The sequence below is a fragment of the Eublepharis macularius genome, chromosome 18 (assembly GCF_028583425.1).
Source record: "Eublepharis macularius isolate TG4126 chromosome 18, MPM_Emac_v1.0, whole genome shotgun sequence".
Classification (NCBI taxonomy): domain Eukaryota; kingdom Metazoa; phylum Chordata; class Lepidosauria; order Squamata; family Eublepharidae; genus Eublepharis; species Eublepharis macularius.
Genome location: NC_072807.1, coordinates 4,103,996 through 4,123,950, shown reverse-complemented (window position 1 = coordinate 4,123,950; position 19,955 = coordinate 4,103,996). Strand labels below are relative to the sequence as shown.

Below are 19,955 nucleotides of genomic sequence, written 5' to 3'. Positions count from 1 at the left end.
TAAAGTAAAAATAAATAATAACGACCCTCAGCAGGGTACAATACCACAAAGTCCATCCTCTAAAAGAGCCATTTTCTGCAGGGGAGATGGTCTCTGTCATGTAGAGATCAGCTGTAACTCCAGAAACTCTCCAGACCGCACCTGGAGGTTGGCGACCCTGTCTTGGTAGGTTTTCGTCCTGAAAAATTCATGCTGGGTGTCGGTTTGTATGTGTAACCCTTTAAGGTGCCACTAGAAAGGCCGTTTATTTTTGCGGGAAATTTTTAAAAGCTGGTAGTTTTTAAAATGCCTCAGCCTCTCAGACAGGTTTGCCTGGATCGGAAGGGGGGAGCATTTCCAGCCTCGCGCCCTCGCTTCTTCTTCTTATATCGCGTCACACATTCCCGCCTTAACATCGTTGCTAGGCAACCAGCCACCGCGCTTCCTCTATCACATCCTCTGGCGGTAGGAGGCGGAGCAGGCAGCCGAGGGGCCGTGGCAAGGCGAGGAAGGAGGCAGCCCTGATTGGCCGTCGGGGCGAGCCCAGAGTCCTTCACACAACCTGCAGGGCGCAGGCGCAAGGTCATGTGACTATTAGTCCACCTTGTCCATCATGGCGGCGCCCAGGGTTTCCACTCGGTGCCTGCAGGTAATCCGTGTCTTGCAACTCGTGGGGAACAGAGACACGCAGCCCCTCGGGAACGGGAAAGCGGCCTTCTTCTCCTCTTAGGGAGAGGCGGCGGGCTTTCCTCCACCGTCCATGCGGCTCTCTCCCCTGTCTGACCCAGCAGGAGACTTCCTGCTCACTGCTCTCGCTGTTTTTGCAGCTGCGCTTCAGCGTCCCGTTTGCCTGCCGGCTTCCTGGCTAAGCGCGTAGCCGGTTGTCTGGACTGCTTCGCTTCTGGCAGTTCGTGGATTGGGTAGGAAAACTGAACAAACCTGCTCCAGCTGGATGCCAAATGCAGCTTGCTGTAGGGGTTAGCTTGTTTGGCTAAGAGTAGGTAGTGCTCGCTTCCAGTCTGGTAAGAAGCTTGCTGGGTGATCTTGGGCCCGTCGTTCTTTCTCAGCCTACACTTACTCCACAGGGCTGTTGTGAAATGGAGGAGGGGAGAACCATCTATGCAGCTCCTTGATGGAAGAGCTGAATGAAAATTTGTTAACATAAATAATAAAATTTGAGTCTGTGGATATAATAAATCTTTCAACCTAGTGTTATGTATCAAACCAACAATGCTAAATTCATGTTAAAATTGTAAAAATCTAGACTTGCTTAATTACTGGTCTATGGCCAGGTCTGGATATGCAGCAGAATGATGTGATAGAATGAACCATATTACGTCTGAATGCAGATGAGAGAGTACTTTTTCAAAGGAATGCTGCATTAATAATTCCCAGCAAGTGAACTGGTCTGGATGAGAACCTTTTTCTCTCTCTGATGTGCTATTTTTTTTATTTGCAGGGAGTTTTTACATGAGGAGCATGCAGATTGGCATGCTTTGCCCTGCAGTCTGAAACACTACATTGTATTATGTCACCTCTTTCTGCCACATATGTAGACCAGGATCTCAGTAAGCATGTTTTTAGTTTATTAATCCATTCGCAAATAGTGTTGCTGATGTGTTGGTGTCTAGTGCAGGAAAACATAATTGTTTATATTGATGCAGAGTATGGATGTTTGGTACTGATTGTCTTAAGTGCTTTTTCTTTTGGCATACTAGAGTAACTTCTTATGCTATAGGCAGTATCACTGGCTAGATTCAAGAGTGACTTACTCATCTGGCTTGTAGCAGCTTTTTGGGATGTGGATGTGCGTGCATGGAATGTAACATGCTTTAGATGCAGTTGCAGTAAAGCTGTCCATCCATCTTCAAAGCGTGATTAGATTTAATTGCATTTGTTGGTCACAGGGAATATTTTTTAATATGCTGAAACTTCTGTTGTTTTCTCTCATTCAGAGGTCTTGCATATGAATCTGCAACCCAAATTATAATATAATAATAACATTCAATTTATATACTGCCCTGCAGGACAGCTTAATGCCCACTCAGAGCAGTTTACAAAATATGTTATTATTATCCCCACAACAAACACCCTGTGAGGTGGGTGGGGCTGAGAGAGCTCTAGAGAGCTGTGAGTAGCCCAAGGTCTCCCAGCTGGCTTCAAGTGGAGGAGTGGGGAATCTCCAGATTAGAGTCCCATGCTCTTAACCACTACACCAAACTGGGTCTCGTGATGATACATATTCAGGTGCACGCCAGAATTTGTGACAGATACATGTGAGCAGAAGCTTGTTTTTGTACATGCTTCACTTTTGCTGCATAGGGATGCGAAACACCGGATGATGTGATGATGTAGCACACCACCTTTTTTCTGTCCCTCATGGTCAGAGTATGTGTGTGTAATTGATCAGATCAAAGAGTGAGTCACTTCATCATTCTCTTGCTAGCAGAAATCAGCCTGGAGTTTTTGGAGAAAAGATCAAGAAGGCAGCAACCCTTCCCTGTTATTTGTCTACAGCATCATGTGCTCAGGTATACTACCTCTGTACATGGGTGTTCCATTTAGCAATCATAAAAAAATCCATTGATTGAGTAAATTTTTCTTCCTTAGGAGGGAAGTATCCAAGTTACTTTAAGGTTTTTTGAAAGAAGGGATTTATTAAAATCTGTAGTTATTTATCATACTTTTAAAAGCCATCTGAGCTAACAGCCATCACCACAATCTCTCTAATATTTTGGCAAAGTACAATTAACACAGGGAGCAGTAATGGAATTCGTATCATCAAACTTTTGGAACTGAAGTCCTAGGGCCACAAACTTCCTGAAGTGTAGTAGCTCAAGGGTCCAAGTAATACTGGTATCACCTTTGAAGCTTTGTTTTTTTTAAATGACCAGTGTCTTTTGAAAAGTGCCAAAACCTTTGGTGAATTTTGATATGTTTCCAGGCTGAAGGTTAGTAGAGAGCAAGCCTTTTACATCAGTCAAGCCTACTCTTGGGAAGGGGGAGATGAATTTTTGATGTCTTGCCATTTGTCATTGCAGATCATAAATGTTCCTTAATTTACTGAATATCGTAAAAATAACATTAAAGCTAAACTCAAGCGTTCAAAAAATGTTGAGGCACCTGGCTTTGGCATCGTACTGTTCCCTGTCTCCACTTCTTTTCTTGCACAGAATGTTGTGAGGAAATGTGGTTCAAGACTTAATTCCAGTTATTTATTTTATTGATTATTTATAAAATGTATACCTTGCCTTTTTACCATAATCAAGGCCATCAAGGAGGCTAATAGATTAAAAACGTACATAATAATAACATATTTTAATAAAATATGTTAATAAAAACCAAAATGAAAACATCATTAAAATTTAAAACCAAAGCTAAAATAAACATATAAAAGTAATTAAAACCTACAGCAGGAAGGAGGTATCGTTGAGGGAACACCAAACAAAATGTTTAAAAGTCTTCACCTGCTGGTGGAAGGAGGCAACTGAAGGGGACAGACGAATCTCCCTGGAGAGAATTCCAGAGTTTTGGTGTCACGATCAAAAAGGCCCTCTTGTGGGTTGCCAGCTGCCTAACCATAGAAGGTGAGGAGGAGGCACCTGAAGCAAGGCCTCAGAAGATGACCATAGTGATTGTTGGTCCCAAACCAGGGAGTGTTTTAAAGGTTGGCACCAACACCTTGAATTATCCTGGAAATAGGTTAGGAACCATTGTAGATAAGCCAAGACTGGAGTGGTATAGTTTTGATGACCCATTCCAGACAACATCCTGGCTATTGCATTCTGTACCAAATGAAATTTTTGAATACTTTTCAAAAACAGCTCCATGCAGAGAGCCCCAATCTAATCTAGATGTAACCAGGGCATGCAGCACACAGGCTAGATGGGGTAGTAATGAAGTAATAAAATAAAAAATAAGTGTACAAGGAGTGAAATCATTCACTAGCAATGCAGTGGGCTGCTCTGTGCACAGCTGACCTCGAGTTCCTGCAAGGTAGAAAGGTGACTAATAAATGTTTCAAACGTGAGAGAATTCCAGAAGTCTGTCCCTGATCCAGGCAGCAGGACCCATCCCTAAGCAGGCAGAGGGGGAAGCAGGAGCAGTGTTAATGGGGCAGGGGAGCCATGTGATACCTTTCATTAAGACTGCTTAGACTGACATTCAGCAGTGTGCAAGCTTTTGAGTGCTCCAGAAATCTTTAATGGGCTGGAAGTTTATAATGATATTGATAAAATTACCTGGATAGAGAACTCACTAATGTGGCGTGGAAGTTTCAGCCCTCCATGGTTTTTTTAACCAATCTGGTCAAACGAAAGCTATCTGGCAATAATAATAACATTCGATTTATATACCGCCCTTCAGGACGACTTAATGCTCACTCAGAGCGGTTTACAAAGTATGTCATTATTATCCCCACAGCAAAACACCCTGTGAGGTGGGTGGGGGTGAGAGAGCTCCAGAGAGCTGTGACTGACCCAAATTCACCCAGCTGGCTTCAAGTGGAGGAGTGGGGAATCAAACCCGGCTCTCCAGATTAGAGTCCTGCCGTTCTTAACCACTACACCAAAGTGGCAAGAGGTTCATGTGCTGAAGGTGAAGAAGGAAAGCTCCTTCCCTCAGATGCCCCTCATTCTAAGTTCTGGCTCAAAAAGCGTAGCTACCTATGCGTGAGCAGTTTTGACCAGTTGCAACCATTTCCTGGTGGCTTGCCACTGGCTGCATCTGATTGACTCCCTGCGTTTATGCCTCATAAGCATGAGTGTGCATGCGGCTGGAGGAAACCTCTGTGTAGGAAACCTGTGTTGTGTGAAGCATCCCTTCGCAGTACTAAAGTTTTTGCTTACTTTCAGTTTGGAGGCCTGTTTATTGTGCCCAGAAGTATTTCCATATGTGTTGTATAACTGCAGTGTTTAAAATTATGCTTGCTCAGCTTGTGAACATGTGTGTACATGCAAACCTTTATTCTAGTTTTAAGGGGAAAGTCAGCAAATTAGCATTTGTTCATGCTGGCCAAGCATGCCTGTGTGCCTAACAAGACTAATGCTTTATTGGCCTACAGCTGATGTCTTAAGTGAAGATTCTACATGTGGTGTGCTTTGTGATTTTGAACCTGGCAGCCATTTAATTCTCCATGTCAGCAACTCTCCAGTGTTTTCTTCTTTACAGTAAAATGGTTCAGACTTCTGTCTTAAGCTGTTGGGATGGAACTCATAATTGAGTCAAGTTCTGATGTGGGGTGGGGGGCGCACTAGGAGAACCATCATTTCTCTGGGGTTTGGGGGTTGCTCTTGAGGGGAGGGAGAAAAACAAGGGGGAGGATTGAGAAGGGAAAGGAAGCTAAAGATGGGCACACCTATTTTTAAAAAATCAACACTGTGCCTGATAATGCAGCTAAAAGTGGGATCTAGATGTGAAAATGGTGGCTGCTCTGATACATCTCTTGCTCTTCTAGATTTTACGATTTCAAAATCGTTATAGTATCATGACTTGTGAATCACCATGGGTGTCTGATTTTATGACAATTATATAAAACAGTTCACATAGGATTGTGATGATAAATAAAAGCATTTTATAAACAATAACATCAGAAAATCTGGCTTGCAGCCCTAATGCGTTGCTTGGTGCAATTAATGTATAGGATTAAGTAAATTTTCAATTGACGCTGACTTGTGAGAAGAGGCATTTAATGTTGATGGGATCAGGGCTTTTTTTCAGGGGGAACGCGGGGGAACGGAGTTCCGGAACCTCTTGAAAATGGTCACATGGTTGGTGGCCCCGCCCCCTGATCTCCAGACAGAGGGGAGTTGAGATTGCCAGCGGCGCATAGGACGATCTCAACTCCCCTCTGTCTGGAGATCGGGGCGGGGCCACCAACCATGTGACCATTTTCTTCTAGAGCAACCCACTGAGTTCCGCCACCTCTTTTCCCAGAAAAAAAGCCCTGGATGGGATCATTATAAATGATCTGTGTACAGTTTATGATTTGGAAAATAAACTTAAGGTGATACTGATGTTTTAATTTAGGGTGAGGATTTCCCCCTCAAATGCAGCTGATATACTCTATTGTTTGCATATACACAGAATTTGTCTTGTAGATATGTAAGTGTGCGATACCAGGGGGAAAGTATAGGTGTTCAGCCAGCAGAATTACTTCACATGACGTTGGGGCTGTGTGTAGGCTGTCCCTCGCTTTAGTGCAGGTAATATGCAGTCAATTTTCTCTGGACATGCAGTTGATCAGAAGCGTCTTGCTAAGCCTTCCCCCTTTGATTGAAGGTTAGACTTTGCAAGCTTTTTCTCTCTCTCTCTCTTAGTAGTTCCTCTGTCTTTGACTCGCTTGAAAATTCCTAACTACTAAACAACTAAAACCATGTGCAGTGCCATGGATCAAATTGTAATTGAGTCCAAAATAAAGGGGAAGTCTGAGCCTGATTCTTCCCCGTTTCCGGAGCTGCTGCCGCCTCATTAATCAAGGATAAGCAGAGCGGCTTGCTTTGTCGCCAGCACAGCGGCTTCTTCATCCCTTTCCCCCACCCCCTGTGTTCCTTCACAGTAGGGAAAATGAGAGGGGGAAACCATCAATCTTCCTTGTCCCACATGTCAGCAGTGATTCCCTCTTTTCCTGTTCGTTAGTGCTTTCTCCCCAACATAAGTACATTCCACCTGTATTTGGGACTAGCTTTGCTTCAGTCCTTCACCTGTTCTCATCCAGGGAATTAGCTGTAAACTGGAGTGTCTGCCTTTCTAAAACGCAAGCCAGTTTGATGCCAGTGGAAGAGCTTTAATGAAGAAGAGAGCCCTGCTTCAGGGCCCGTGGCATGTTGGATTCTGGTTCTTTTGGCACTTTTGTGTCTAGAAAACTATTAGCTCGGAATGCTTCGCATAACCTGCTTGAGCTCCACAAGTATTTTCTTTTTCCAACAGTATTCAGGAATTGTTTAAGATACATGTGTGGCGGTGGCCAGTGTTACAAGTTGTATCTTCCATAATGTGGATTTTTTTAGTATAAAGTATAAACAAGAAGGGTGTAAAAATCACTGTTTTTAGCTGCTGCTATTTTCTAGTCCTGCTCACAAGCCTCCCATACAGAAATCAAACAGGTGACAGACACTTCTCACATGGAGAAAAGTGGCAGGAAAAACTTCATCTGTGTTTTGTTTGTACTGGGTGGCTGTTTAAAACCTGAGGTGTAAGACGAGTAAAAAAAAATTAGAAAAACCTATGCAAGGATTAGGAAATCACAGGGTGGGAGTGAAGACAATAGCCCTGCCTTTCTCACATACTTGAAGATCAGCTTGTGTGTCCTGTTGCTGTTTTTTTCTAGGCAACCATATATGACTTGTACATCCTTTTAGCGTCAAAAGCGTTCTGTAAAGAATTCTCAAGTGTGCAAGACTTTTCCATTGGGCAAAAGCAGGAGGCCTTGAGTGCCAATGCTCTGAGCTTGCCTCTCTTGTGGCTCCTGTTTCTTCCCGTCAGGAGCCCTGCACGAACTCCAGATCTTCTGAGCATGCAGCTCTGATGTTCTGACCTCAGCATTTCATTGAAGCACATTCCAGTCCCATGATTTCATGGTACTAGGCCGAGCCCCTGCTAGGCGGCTCTCTGACTCTTGCAGGGTGAATAAACATGGAGCAAAGTTTTGTAGAAGGCCGGAATCTTCCATGTGGCTTTTGAATGTTACGATTCCAGGAGTCTCGGTTTTTAATGGAGGGTTTTGTCAGTAAAGCTGAATGCTTCATGCAACCCATTGTTTGAAAAATTGCTGGGTCAACAAAATGTCTGCTGTTGGGTTTGAAACTTCATCATCGGTCTGTCTGTTGGGAATTAATGTGGGATATTTATTTAGTTTTTACTTTATTAAGATCTGTTCGAGTTGGACTTCTTACTGTGTGTATTCAGTGTGTTTGCCTTTTTGGCCAGTTGCTCAAACGTGGCATAGTCACAGCCATGTATTAGTTTTAGAGCCTGCCCTTATTTCTGTTTACTTACCGATAGAAAGCCTCGTTAATAATTTCTGCGTATCTTTAATTCACACGCTTTCTTCTCCAGCATCTTAAAATATGGTCAGGAGGCTGGTTTGTGCTTAAAGCGTGTCAAAGCAAATGCAATTTCCTTCCTCGGGACACCATAATGAGCACAGGAACATACCAGGTTCCTTTAATGAATGAATGACTTTGTTCTCAGATGCAGATGTCTGAATGGGGTGGAGATAGCCGTTCAAGTCAGGGACTCTTATAGGGAAAATGGAACACCTCTCTTAGAAACTGAAATAATTGTAACACCTCTTCCCAGCCTTAGACAACAGCACGTGGAAAATATTTTAAATAAAAATATTTCACATTGCTGTTGAGGTATCTTGAAATATTTGAAGTGTAATAGATCAAATCCTGACAGCCAAGAGGCTGGGATGGAAAAAAGCAAACATTCTAAGGTTCTGTAATTTAGCTAAGCTATACAGATGTAATTCTTTTTAATGTAACCCACCTCCATCCAGTTGTTCCCAGGCACTTAATCATTTTAGTTAGTTCCTTCTGAACACTTTCCAGGCAGCCTATATAATTTTTGTTGTTGAGGTATCCCTAAAGGTTTTCATTGTTTTATGAGCTATTTTGGGGTTGTGCACTTAAAGAGTGCACTCCTTGGCTTTTTAAAAAATGTTAATTATTTCCTCTAATTAAAATATTTCTGAATTGTAATTGTAATACAAGTTTGAGAAAGTCATGTTGTGTGTCTTCGCGACACCAGTGAAGGAAGGCTTCGAGCTAGGGTTGCCAGCCAGGCACTGGCAACCAGCAAGAGTTTTAGGGGACAGAAACATTCAAATCGATGTTGCAGCATCACTCCTAGAAGTTATGTCAGCATGTTGGTGTGACATTCTAGGTGTCTGTGAAAATTCTATTGTTTTACTATAGAGTTTGGGTGGTATCCTAGAGTGTTGCACTGGCATCACTTCTGGATTTGCTCTGGAAGTGGTGTTGCACAGACATCAATTTCTGCATTTTTTGTAATTAAGAATTTTTAAACAGAATATTTAAAAAGCCAATAAAGAAAAATGAAAAAAAGGAAACACTATAACAACAACAACAACAACAATAATTGATGTATATACCGTCCTTCAGGACAACTTAATGCCCACTCAGAGCAGTTTACAAAGTATGTCATTATTATCCCCACAACAAAACACCCTGTGAGGTGGGTGGGGCTGAGAGAGCTCCAGAGAGCCGTGACTAGCCCAAGGTCACCCAGCTGGCTTCAAGTGGAGGAGTGGGGAATCAAACCCAGCTCTCCAGATTAAGAGTCCTGCGCTCTTAACCACTACACCAAACATATAAAGAGAGATATAGGAATAATCTCCAATTTTCTCTGCAAAAGATATATAGTCATTACATATACACTCACTCTAAAAATTACCATAAATAAATACTACTTTCCCTCTTAAAAATTTTTTTTGCCTCTTAATCTTCAAAAGCACAAATCATCCGTTCATTTCTTTCCATTTCCCGCACAAAGTCTATAAGGGGTTTCCAGGTAACAATAAATTTAGATAATGTCTTTTCCCTAATCAAGGACGTAAGTTTGGCCATCTCTGCTAGTTCCATCATCATCACCAGCTAGTCTTCTGTTGTAGGTAACATTGAAACTTTCCATTTTTGAGCATATTTAACAATCTCGCTGCCATTGTCTTATACAGAAACAATGTACCACGAGTAGTTTTTAGCTGTTTATCCATTAGTCCCAACAAAAAAGCCTCCAGTTTCATTTGTCTTTAAGATCTTCTGAATAATTAAATGTTTTTGTATCCCCCCAAAATTTTCTTTGTTACATGTCCACCATAAGGGAAAAATTGTCCCCTCCTGCTGTTTACATTTCCAACATCTATTTAAAACATTTGTGTACATTTTAGCTAATTTATCTGGTGACATATGCTACCAATACATCATTTTATAAAAGTTTTCTTTCAGGCTGTAACTTGACGTAAATTTAAGATTTTTCAACCACATATTTTCACATGGTTCAATTTGTATATCCAAAGTTTTTTGCCCATTTAATCATAAATTCTTTCACCTGTTCTTCCTTTGTCTCCAATTTCAACAAAAGTTTATACATTTTAGCAATAACTTGTCCATCATTCATACATAATTCTGTTTCAAATACCATCGTGGATTGATCAAATCTGTACAATCTTTTATCACTTGTAAACCTTTCTAGAAAACCTTCATAGAAAAATCATTGACAATTTTATCCTTGTAAGTTTAAATCTTCTCTCAATTTCATTTTACATTCATCTTGTAGAAACTCTAATGTGTCACAATATGTTAACCACTTGTGTTTGGTTATCATTTCCTTTCTCAAAAAGGCTTCCTGTGTTGAGCTCCACGAAGGGGTTTTGGGGCACAACCTCAGTTTTACTTATTCCATACTCTCAAAATGGGATGCCTAATAATAATCTTTATCATACCAATGTCTGTGGTTTTTTTCCTGTTGTTGCACCAGGCAGCAGTGGAAGGTCTCCCGCTGTAACTGGTGACCTGACATCCCTACTTCAGACTTGGTTGAATTGAATGTTGGAAGCTTCTGCCCTTCTCTTTTGAAATCTCACTTCTGTTAGAACCGAAGCAGCAGCATTTTCCTTGTAGTGGACTAAGAACAGCATTCCAAGAACCATCAAAAAGCTTCCTTTAAAAAAAAAACACGACATGAAGCTGCCTTGTCACCTTGATCTGCTTTTGGTACTGCCCACTCTGGCTTGCTGTGGCTAACCAAGGTCTCAGGCTGAGGTTCTTCCCTGCTCCTATAGCACTGAGACAGTTTGCAGTGGAGAGCCTGGGGACTGGGCCTTGGGCCACATGCACGCAAGGCTGTGCTACAGCATTAAGGCACGGCCTTGTCATCAACAGTCCACCATGCCATGTTGCAAGCTGCTTTTGAAGCTGCATTTCAATACTGGATTGTAACATGGTGTGGGTGCTTGCTGTTAAGAAAAATTAAAAGCAAATTCTGCTGGGTGTACGCAAGTCCTGAGGTGCTCCAAAAGTTGCTCTTCAGATCCCCAGCTAAGAGCACAACTGTGAGTTGGCTGTCACTGGAGACCACCTCCTCAAGCCAAATTCAACCCCTTCCATTCCATGCAGCAGAGTTTACCCCACACCCTGATACCTTCATTGTCTGCAGATGTCTTCCGGTCCCTGTTCTAGGGCTGCATTGGCTGCTGGTGGGGCAGTGGTGCAGCATGAGGTCAGGTGATGTGGTCGCATTCCCCTTCCTTGCGGGGCGGCACAGTCGGGCCAGGGAGCTGCTGCAGTAGGTGGCAGCTCTTCGTGTCTGCAAGCACGTGGTTCTGCGCTAAGTTCTCGGTCATTGCCAAGTGAGTGTGATCTTGGTGAGTTTTGTTAATGGCTGTTCACATTTGCGGCACTCTTGAATTTGAGTGTGAGCTCTGGTTACCCATTTTACATGGAGAGTAAAGTTTAGCAGGACCACCCAGAAAATCTCTTGCCTCTTCAGATATGAAGCTGTCAGCGCTTGATTATGATTAATGATTTAAGCAGGGGGTTTTTTTTAAAGCTTAATGCCTGGTTATATCTGAGGGGTTTTTTTAAATGCCTTATTTAGTAACTCTGTTTGGACAGTCACACATTTGGGTTTCCTACTTGCATCAATGATAATATGGAGAACCTCTTGTGGGAATAAGGGGAGGTAGTTCATACCTGAAAGTTTTCTGCCGACAAGAGACTGAAAGGCCAAGCAAAGAGCAGTAGAGTAACCAAAGGAGAAAATGCTGATGCCCCCAGGCACAGGACAAGTGGTTGGGTGAAAACCATAGCGGCTTCTCCACTGACCTGGAGCCTCTTCAGCTATTTCTGAGGCTCTGCCTGTTTACTTTTCCATTGCATTTAATTGGGCTTACTCACAAGTAGATGTGCTTAGGATAACAAGAAGCCACATCTAGCATTTCCTCATACTTCAAAGACCTTTTACTGAGATAGTTGGTGGTTTTATTCCTTTTATCCATGCCTCAGAATGTGCAAAAGGGGGGTCTGCAAGGACTTGTGGGGGAGGGGCAGTCTCATCTGCTGGGCCCCCTTTCCTCCCCTTCTGCTCACCCCTCTGCCATCACTGCTTTCTCTTCCCTCCCCCAAGCCTCCTGCAGCCACTTTCTCCTCTCTCCCCTCAACCCTCCCATCAATGACACTTTTCCCCCTTCTCCTCGGTTCTCTCTCTTTTTTAAACACTTCGTTCTTATGCTGACTGATCCTGCAAGATCTTGATTGACATTTTCTTTTTAAAAAATTGTGATGTATTTTGTTTCCCTGCCCCTGCAAATCAAGGGTCGCCCCAATTTGTAAAAGCCTTTATTTTCCTGAGCCCATTGTGGAGATGTTTTGATCCACGCTTTTAGTCCAACTTCAGAATTCTATATATATCGTATTTCGTTCTATTCTTTCCTTTAAAAATCGTATTATGTTCTTTAATTCCATTTTTTTTAGTTCTTTATACACTACTCGTTAATAGGGGTGTGCATCCTGAAAAGACTCAGGTTTCCCATTTCAGGTTTACCCAAAGTGTGAGGAAAATTTGGAAATACCAGAATTCCAACCATGCCCATCTCCTGTTCTCTAACCATGGCTCTGGCTGGCTCAGGCAGCTGCCGGAAGCACTGGGCAGGCGCACCTGTGTCTCTCAAGCCTTTCCTGCTGAGCTGACTGCTGGAGGCAGGCAAAGCTGTGTCTTCTTGACTGACTGCCAAGCTTCTCCTACAGAGTGCCTCAGGAAGCTTCACCTGGAGTTGTTTTGTTCTTGGCATCCCCTGGACCAGGCTATTACCTTCTAGCTGGGCTGCAGGCTGGGACATGGCTCTGAGCTGCTGTGGCTGCTTCTCCGCCCTGGCGGGTAAGGTTTCTGTTTGGTTAGCTGCTGGATGGCTGTCCCCGCTGCGTTTGCCCTCTCCCTCTGTTCTGGCCCCCTCTGAGTGGCCTCTGCTCTCCCTGCCTGGCCTCCTAGACTCCCACTGGAGGGTGAGACTAGCTGGCCTCCACCTGCCCCTTCTAACCCTCTTGAGGCTTGGGTGCTTCTTTCCCTCCCTCCTGTGTAGGTACATTCTGGCCCTGGGTGTCTGCTGGGGTGGTGGGGCGGCTGTCTCCTGTCCCCTCCTCCTAGCAAGTCTGGAGGCTGTGCCTCCGACCCCGGACAAATGTAAGCAGTTACCTAGGAAAGTGGGGAGCTCTATCATGCCAGCGGTCTTCTGGTAGAGGGAGAACATCCATCTGGCTGGAATGTTCCAAATCTGGATTTCTAGAATTGAGTTGGGAGCTGTACTAGATGTCCCATAAGGCCCCTCCAATTGTGTATAGTTATTTGGGAGAAAGTTCTATGCCTCCTCTAGCCTAGGTAAGTACTGCCAGTGACTTGGCCCCACTCATACGCTGGTGTTTTCCACATCAAAACCTGTAAAGTACATACTACATACCACTGCTTTTTTTCTAAAAAAACGTTTAGGGGTACTCTCAGTTTGACTCAAGAAAATCACCATTGTATAGTTCAAATCGGAAAAAATAAATGCAGTCTATTGACAGAATTACCAAGAACATGCATTACCTTATATTACACAACTCATAATAACTTCCAGATTGGCATGAGGTTGTGTTCACTAACATCTTCCCGATTCCTCTGCTTGCTTTTGGTGTCCGTTGCCAGATGTCGTCCTTTCAAAAACCATGAATTTACATACACTGAAGGCGTAAACAAACTCAAAGGAGGGCCTCTATAGTGACACATGCGCACAACCAAAGAGTTTTGTTATAGACAAACTCTTTGCACAAAACGTACACAAATACACAAATTGGTTGCCGCCATCGGGGGTAGCAACAAGACTGACCAATCACCGTGCTAGATTCCAACTACCAGAGCTCCAAATGGCTTAGAGAAGGCTTGTTTGTATTTGTCTGCACCCTAATGATCACCGATTATGCCAGCGATCTCGTGGTGTGTTCGATGCTCAAAGATGTTCCATTTTTTGTAAGAAGAACAGTGCTCCTAGTGAGTTTAAATATAACTAAACATCTTTGTTGCCAACATATGCTACATAAAACTTAACAAATCACATAAATATCCATAATACGTTTGGAGTTGGTTTAGCAGGAATTCCAACATTTAAAATTTTTTACTTTCTCCCGTTAGATTCACAAAATGTTTAGGGGTATGCATCCCCCCAGAAAAAAAGCGCTGCTACATACCCATATCTTTAAATATCTGTGCATGGGCTATTGGGAGTCTTTGCTGTGTTAGGTTTCAGAAGACTGTTCATGACTGATTGATGATGTAAGTATGCCACATATGCTATATACCCCACTGCATAGACACCAAGTGTATTTGTAGTCATTGTGTCTGCTGCATAAAGTATGGAGCCCTCCTAAGATGACAGTTGTACATTCCTAGATTAAAATCAGAATTTGACTGAATTGCAGATGAGCAACTGTAGAAAAGAGCAAGAGTCCAGTAGCACCTATAAGACTAACAAAATGTGTGGTAGAGCTTTTGTGAGCCACAGCTCACTTCTTCAGATACAGCTAGAATGTGAGTCCATCTGTCCTTATATCTTGGAGAGTGGAGTGATTGTAGTTGCCGAATGATAATAGCCAGTGAATGACAATGGCAGGCATGATTGAATAGGGTACGAATGCAGAGGGGTAGTGGGTGTGGAGAAACCAGCTTGGGTAATGAGACAGGAAGCCTATGTCTCGATTAGGTCCAGGAGGATGCTTTGTCTTGAGCTTTGTTATCAGTTGCAATTGTGAGAGCGCAACTCAATGGGAAAACTTATCCTATCCAAGCCCTTTTGAAAGGAATGGGAATTCACAGGTGAGAAAAGAACGATGGCACCTCAAGGAGTAAATATGACATCATGGTATGGGCTTCCTAGGAAAGTTACTCCATACTGTCTCTTTTGTGCTTCTTGCACAGAAGGATGTAGACGCACTTGTGTGTGTGTAAATACACAACAGGTGCTTCTGTATTGCTTATGCATGATTGTTCACGACATACTAAATGATATCATACTGTGGTTTGGTTACAGAATAATGGCCTGAAGAGGATCTTCTCTGGTATTCAACCAAGTGGGATTCCTCACCTGGGGAATTATCTTGGTGCGCTCACAAGCTGGGTGAAGCTGCAGGAAGAATGCAGCTGTGTGCTATACAGCATTGCAGACCTCCATTCCCTCACAATCCCAAGAGAGCCAGCTGCTCTTCGTGCAAGCATCCTAGATGTCACAGCTGTCCTCCTTGCCTGTGGCATCAATCCACAGAAGTGCTTGCTTTTTCAGCAGTCTCAGGTCAGTGCATGGATGTGTGTGTCTGGTTTATTAAGCCCTGTTGAAGTGCTCTGTATTTGTGTGGGCAGAGTCCAGCTTTTTGAGCTGTCACCTGTGTGTCTGCTTTCAAAGTCATCTTTAGGTAAGCTTTTGGGTGATCAGGTCAATAGCGGTGACAAATGAAAGCAATGTGGTGCCTGTGGGCATTATCGTGCTGCTGACACCTTCCATGGGTTACTCTTGCTCACCAGGGATTTTGATTGGCCGTTGGAGATCTGATTGGTTGTGCAGATTTTTAAAAAGTTGCCTTGGCCACAGATGCCACTACAGCTCAAGGCCCTTTTCTGTAAGACTGAAGGTAAACCGTGTGTACCAGAAAATATTTTAAAATATATTCATTTTAAAAGGCGTCCTATTGAACAACTTTTCTGCCCGAAATGGTAAAGAGTTTCTATTAGAGTGATTCAAGCTCTGTCTCTTGTGGCAGCCATTTTGTGGTTTCGCCCCTAGCAGGTGTCAGAATTCCAACAGTGCCTGCAGGCTCAAAAAGGTTGGGGATCCCTGGATTAAAACGTGGGACATGAAGGCTGGCAGAATAGTGGCCATTTGGCCAAGGTGTCCTTTGAAACAGATAAACTGAACAAAAGAAAAAGGAGAGAAACTTGAGTGAAACGCAGGCTTCGCTTTTGGAAACCCTCCCGCTTATTGAATGTGAGAACGGGGATTAACATCCAAGAGGCTGTTCATTGGTTACTAACTAATAGCCATAGCAAAAAGAAGGAAAGAAAGGAAAAGAAACAGACTACAATGGGAATTGATTAAAAACAAAACGATAAATATTTTACATCAGAAGAGGAATCCTGGAAACGTTTCGTTCCAGATTCACATGTATAACCTCATGTATAGAGGTAAGATGAATTAACTGGGGCAAAGCATGCAGTTCCAAACAGGCAAAATCTCACAAGTCCTAATTCAGTGGTGGCACCTTGTCTGTGGAATGCCTTTCTCCTTGAGCCACTCTTGGCATCTTATATACTAATAGCAAAGTGGCCCTAATCATGGATACTTAAATCCGGAGATTGAAGCCATGAACAGATAAGACAGATCTTCCTACACACCTGAAAAAAGCCCCAGGTTTGCAGAAAAATCTGAAATCTAAAAAAAAAAAAATACATTGGAGGGTTTTTACAAAATCACATATGATAAAAGGAATGCCTGTAGATTTTACCAGATGTCCTTAGTGGCTACTGCTAGGCAAACGTAACTGGTTATCCAGTATTTCCGGCTTGGTTTCTGTCAGTAAAATGCAAGGTGAGAGGGCAGCACTCTTTCCAGGCCTGTTTTGGCCTTTGCAGGAGGACTCATTGGGGCTTGGCCTCCCAAAAGCAACCACCAGGCGACTTAACACACAACTTGCATGACTCACTCAGTCCTGGCTCAGCAGCCCCTCACCACAAAAGCCAGGGTAGTGTAGCAGTTAATGTTTCTAAGTAGGATCTGGGAAACCCGGGTTCAAATCACCACTCTGCAGTGGAATCTCAGTGGGTGACTTTGATCCAGTCACACACACTTAGTCTAACCTACCTCTCAGTGTTGTTGTGTGGGTAGTATGCAAGGAGAATGATGTAAGCAGTATATAAATGGAGTAAATTAATAAATATAAAAGGTAAGTTCTTTAGTGGGTCTGAAGGAGAGAAGGATGTAAGGAAAGGTAAGCATATGAAGGCTACCATGAGTGGGGCAAGAGGAAATAGTGTGGGGAAGGAGATGCAGGGGGGAAAGAAATACTCCCAGCAAGTCAGTTTCCTCACCATCCAACTGGGCCATAGTGGAGAGGCTGCTGTGGGGGGAAGGGAAAGGAAGGAGGGCAGTCAAAGGTGGGTGGGAGGGAGAGCAGGAAGTAGGAGAAGGGAGGAGGCTATGGGGGGCGGGGAGGGAAAGAAATGGTGGGAGAAGGGAACATGAGACACCCCCCCTGCAAGTAATCATGGGTGTCCCCCCCCTTGTCTACTCTATTGGCTTGGATCCTGTGAACAAGTTCTGTGTGCACTAGGAAGTGCATGCCGTTGAGCATGACGGAGACTAGCATGTGCTGAACTTGTCCATAGAGTCCAAGCTGATATCTGTCAAGCGCCAGGCCGAACCACTCCTTTCCCTCCAGGCTTTTAGTTAAGGGGCTGATCTTATGAAACTTGTTTTAAGTTCCTTGATGTTTTATGCTGTGCTCGTGCTCTGACTAGATATTTAATGATTAATTATTTTATGCTGTTATTTTGTCACATGTTACTAAAACGGGCTCCTTAGAGAAGCAGCATAATGTTTTCCAATAAACCAATTGTACCAATGGAATGGTTTGCACGTATCTTGTTTACTGGTTGATTTCTTCCCATAATGCATTCAGCAGATTCAGCCCCCATAGCTGATGTTTCAGTTAACTTCTCCTCACCTCTCCCTTTACTTCGCACCTTTCTTACAGCCTGACAAGTGAGCGCTCCTTTCCCCTGTAATACAGGTGTATTGAGTGTTGAGGAATCCAGGGGCAGCTCTTTGGTGGTCTCCTGTCCAAGTATAACCCTGCTTAGCTTCTGAGATCTGATGATAACTGAACCTCTGTACATGTGGTTTGTTGTGGAAGGTACAATCCTAGCAACTTAAAGGTATCTGGTCCAAACACTGGAAAACTGCTTCAATATTGCAAATGTAAGCTGGCTTGATTTGTTTCCATTCAATTACTAAGAGCTCTTGGTTTGCCGTCCATCTGGTTTCTGATCCTTGTTTGTTTGAGGGATGGGGGGAAATTGTACATTTAAAAACTTTTTTTCCAAAAAAATATGACAAATTATAGGCTAGGAAACAGATCCTTCAGATAGAGAAATGTGGAAATTACTAGTGCTGAGGAGAATGTGCATTGAACAGTTGCCAAACTGAAAATGAAGAACCGATTCAGAAAAGCCCATTAAAACTGTAATCTGCCAGATTTATGGATGCATTTAAGTGCTCGTCCCCTTTATATAGAGGAAATAATGGTTCTTTCTCCCAAAACACCTGCCTTGGATGGCCTTATCTTTCTCATCTTCACTTGCCAATGACAGTCCTCCTTGACTTGGGAAATAGGGAATGAGCCCCAGATTTGTGTTTCCCTCTCCTCTTCCCTCTCTGTTTCCAGTTTACAAGGAAGCATTGCTGGCCAGAGTAGAGTAGCCAGAATCAAACTTCAGGCTTTGAAAAAAGGCTTATGGTACTTTTTTAAAGCAGGGAAGTGCCAAACAATCGAGGCTGCAAATTCATGTAGAAGGGCGAGTTAGGTGATGGTGAACCCAAAACAGAAGCTGGGCCCAAAGGGGAGAGAAGCAGGGGTTTTGGAGGCCCCAGTTTGCTTTGTTAATCAAATTGGTCTCTGGAGCCATTCAGAAGTAAGCAACCATGTTTTCTGTCACATCTGTTTCTGTGTACAGCTTCAGAACTTTCTAGTTCTCTCTTCACATTGCCTTCCAGTTGGTGGCTTTCTCTGCTCCACATCCCCCTGTGCACCTGCTTTTTCAAGAAGTATTCTGAATTCCCGTTGTTGCATGTAGTTCTGAGTTCATCTGGTTTAGTTCTGCATGCTTCTTGCTCTTGTATAAACTGCCTTAGCTGTATGGCTTAACTCTGAACTTAACAAAAAATGGATGTGGTCGTAAGTTGCAGGGTTCAATATGGCCTACCTCAGAATGATGCTTGACTTTGTGTGAACTAAATCAATACACCCAAATGTAATAAGGTTTTAATTACTCTTGTCCTTAGCGAGTTTCCTATTTAAAATTTTTTTTTAAAAAAAATAGGAACTGCAGAAATGAAATGCCCAGTCTTAAATCAAATACCTTTGTGTCTGTAATACTGCAGAACTTACTTTATTGGTCATTACAATTAGAACTACTTTTGTGTAAGCCAATGCTGGGTCATGCCAGAATGATGATGTTGTGCCTTCACCTTGTAAATTTGATTTTTCTTTTTCTTTATTGTTGCAGTGTTTTATGTGATTTTTTTTTATTTGACTCCATTATGTTGTAATTCTGACCACGGATTCAGCAATAAACTTGGGCTTTATTGAAATGTATATTTGCTAAGAAAGGATGAGAGAAAGCTAATATTCCTAGTATTTAAAAGCTAGGAAGATTGAGAGTGTGGTTTGTTCCTTTGCTCTAACTCTCCACAGGTATTTTTATAGATGTCAGAATCAGTCAAATGTTGCTGTCCAGGAAGCTCAGCTATTTTCTCAACATCTCTAGAGACAGACACACACTTTTTTTAGGCAGTTGAAGTTGGTATGCTAGAGCTGCCACGTCCTTCGTTCTGCTGAAATTCTGTTTAAAAGCGTTTGCTGGTTTTTAAGGAGAATAGAAACCTGCAAAACCTGTGAGCAGATACAATAACAGAATAAGTCTGTGCACCAGGCCTACAGTTCTCTGGGGGAAGAAACAGTTTCCAAATGTTTTGATGTTCCTTGTCTTTGGAAGTGGGGAGCAGTATACTCACAAGAAAACACATTGCCCCTCACTTTATACCTGGTTTGTTTCAGGTATCTGAACATGCGGAGCTTGGTTGGATTCTGGAGTGCCTCACAAGTGTACCACGTCTGCAACACTTACCACAGTGGAAGGTAAGGTTTCTTGGAGCACTT

At 43.0% G+C, this 19,955-nt stretch overlaps 1 protein-coding gene across 1 annotated transcript in view; it reads left to right on the top strand.

Moving 5' to 3' along the window:
* Positions 1-592: 592 nt before the first annotated feature.
* The window catches only part of WARS2 (tryptophanyl tRNA synthetase 2, mitochondrial), a 34,609-nt gene continuing 15,246 nt past the window's right edge, over positions 593-19,955 (top strand). Inside the window, exons 1-3 of the mRNA XM_055003048.1 lie at positions 593-628; positions 15,059-15,316; positions 19,854-19,934. Of these exons, the coding sequence (XP_054859023.1) occupies positions 593-628; positions 15,059-15,316; positions 19,854-19,934 (375 nt within the window). The remainder of the gene's footprint in view (positions 629-15,058; positions 15,317-19,853; positions 19,935-19,955) is intronic.